This window comes from Marmota monax, unplaced genomic scaffold (genome assembly GCF_021218885.2).
Source record: "Marmota monax isolate L192 unplaced genomic scaffold, Marmota_monax_Labrador192_F-V1.1 WCK01_AAM20220418_F8-fsc00310, whole genome shotgun sequence".
In the NCBI taxonomy this organism is placed as follows: domain Eukaryota; kingdom Metazoa; phylum Chordata; class Mammalia; order Rodentia; family Sciuridae; genus Marmota; species Marmota monax.
The window spans coordinates 1,026,162-1,028,005 of NW_026692085.1; the positions used below are offsets into that span (position 1 = coordinate 1,026,162).

The 1,844-nt window shown below is 51.3% G+C and overlaps 1 protein-coding gene across 1 annotated transcript; it reads right to left on the reverse strand.

Moving 5' to 3' along the window:
- Nucleotides 1-281: 281 nt before the first annotated feature.
- Nucleotides 282-1,434, reverse strand: LOC124103956 (defensin alpha 5-like). Its single transcript, XM_046460630.2, has 2 exons — nt 1,084-1,434; nt 282-515 (listed from the first exon to the last, which is right to left on the reverse strand). Exons 1-2 carry the CDS (start codon nt 1,319-1,321, stop codon nt 403-405), a joined length of 351 nt encoding a protein of 116 aa, XP_046316586.1. The 5' UTR covers nt 1,322-1,434; the 3' UTR covers nt 282-402.
- Between the last annotated feature and the right edge of the window lie 410 nt (nt 1,435-1,844).

The following is a 1,844-nucleotide window of genomic DNA, read 5'->3' on the forward strand; positions in this document are numbered from 1 at the left end:
TTACGGCCAACAGACTGCTTTAGGGAGGGACCCTAGTCTTGCTCATTCTGAGACTGCTCTTGGAACTTTGATGAAATTTCACACACAAAAAAGGCTGGTTGTCTTCAGTGCGCACAATTTCAGATAGAACTATGCAAGTCCCGGAATGCCAAGTAGGATGAGATGGAGCAGAACGGAATCACATTATACTTAAACTCAGTGTTTTGAGAGAAGTCTGGGCCTTTTGTTGTTTGCGTCTGGAGGCAGGACACAAGGACAACAGAGAGGCGAGCACACAGGGGGCTTGCCATGAGGACTTTAATTGGGACAAGGAAAGGAAAAAGAGGAGGAGGCATCGGGTGATACAGTTTCCTCCTAGGTCTCACGGCAAGTTAGGCTCTTGGGTCTCTCTGTCCTGGGTGCTCAGCGGCAGCAGAGTCTGAAGCGCTTTCCAGCACGGAGGCAGGACCCATGGAACTGTTCTAGACTATTACAGGACCCTCTTTTGCAGCGACAGATCAAGTTCTTCCTTAGGCCTGGGGACACAGAAAGAGCATCAGGCATAGAACACTGAGGTCAGCAGTGGTGGTGACAGAACCCTGCATGCTGTATGGAGGGAGTGTGTCAGGGTGGCTGTGTCACATTGTGGAAGGATCAGCAGCAACCAGTGAGAATAAATATGCAGGCAAGGGTGGGTCCCCGCAGGATTTGAGAGCCTGTCTCACGAGTCTGTACATTTTGCTGGTCCTGCCCCATCATGCATGCATGGGAACATATCCTTAGGCCTGTATCAAGTTTCTAAAAGCTTCTCTAACAGGACAAACCATCTTCTTTAAAATAAAGCTCTCTCTTTAATGCAGGACAGATCCTCAGTATATTTCTACACACTGTGTTGGCAAATTTCACAGACTTTTCATAACTTTGAAAAGCTGTGGAGGAGGAATGTCCTGTAGATATCTGATTATCTTCTGTCAGTTTACAGATGAGGAATTTGAGGCCCAGGGAAGTAATCACCTAAACAGGTAGAGCCCAGTGCTGGGACTGAACCTGCAGCTATCTGGTTCCCCTCTCTACCTCAATGCTCTGCATGTCAGCAGCACCCACCTGCTTCCTGAGGGGCAGAGTCTGCAGCCCCCGCAAAGGAGATGGCCATGTCCTGGTCCTCTTCCCCTGGCTGCTCCTGGTCTGGGGCCTCCTCATTGTTTTCTGGGAGAAGCTCAGCCTGGGCCTGGAGGGCCAGCAGGAGAAGGGCAGCGAGGAGGGCGATGGTCCTCATGGCTGGAGTCACTGGAGGAGAGGAGGCAGGGGCCTGAGTGTGAGTGGAGCGAGGAGCCGGCTGCATTTATAGGTGTGCGAGGAGCAGGCTCAGGGCTGGAGGCTGTGTTCAGAGAAGGTGCGTTAGATGGCGGGGAGGAGGCCGCCCTTGTCCTCGGGTCCCTTTGATGTTACACTGCTCTTACACCTTCTATCAGCTTTTTCCGGCAACTTGAGCTTCCGTCCCAGGTGCAAGCTGATGCTGATGTACAGGTCTGCTGTCTTTCCTGTCTGCCATCTGCTTGAACATTTACTTTCAACATTCAAAAAATAAGAGAAAGGACTTTGGCTCAATAAGTTCAGGGAACAAAGGCCTCTTGTGTTCTGAACATTGTCTGAACTCACTGGGGATGTAGATTCTGAAGTCAGATCTGGAACCCACCAGAGCACAGCGTTAGTGGTTGGCGGGGCTCAGGGCTGTTACACTGTCCCGAAGCAGGTTTCGAGGTTATAGGGTGAGCAGGCTCCTTCTGGAGCAAGAGTGGAGCGCACAGTGTCCTCATCAGGTGACAGGTAAGAGGAACTCAGCAGGATCCTAGGTAGAGAGCTGT

What these genes read in the sequence shown, in the direction of transcription:
- LOC124103956 (XM_046460630.2), bottom strand. Translation starts at nt 1,321, where the DNA reads ATGCAGCCGGCTCCTCGCTCCACTCACACTCAGGCCCCTGCCTCCTCT. An exon ending in CTCTGCCCCTCAGGAAGCAG is followed by an intron (nt 516 to 1,083) that starts GTGGGTGCTGCT and finishes CTGTGTCCCCAG; the next exon opens with GCCTAAGGAAGAACTTGATC.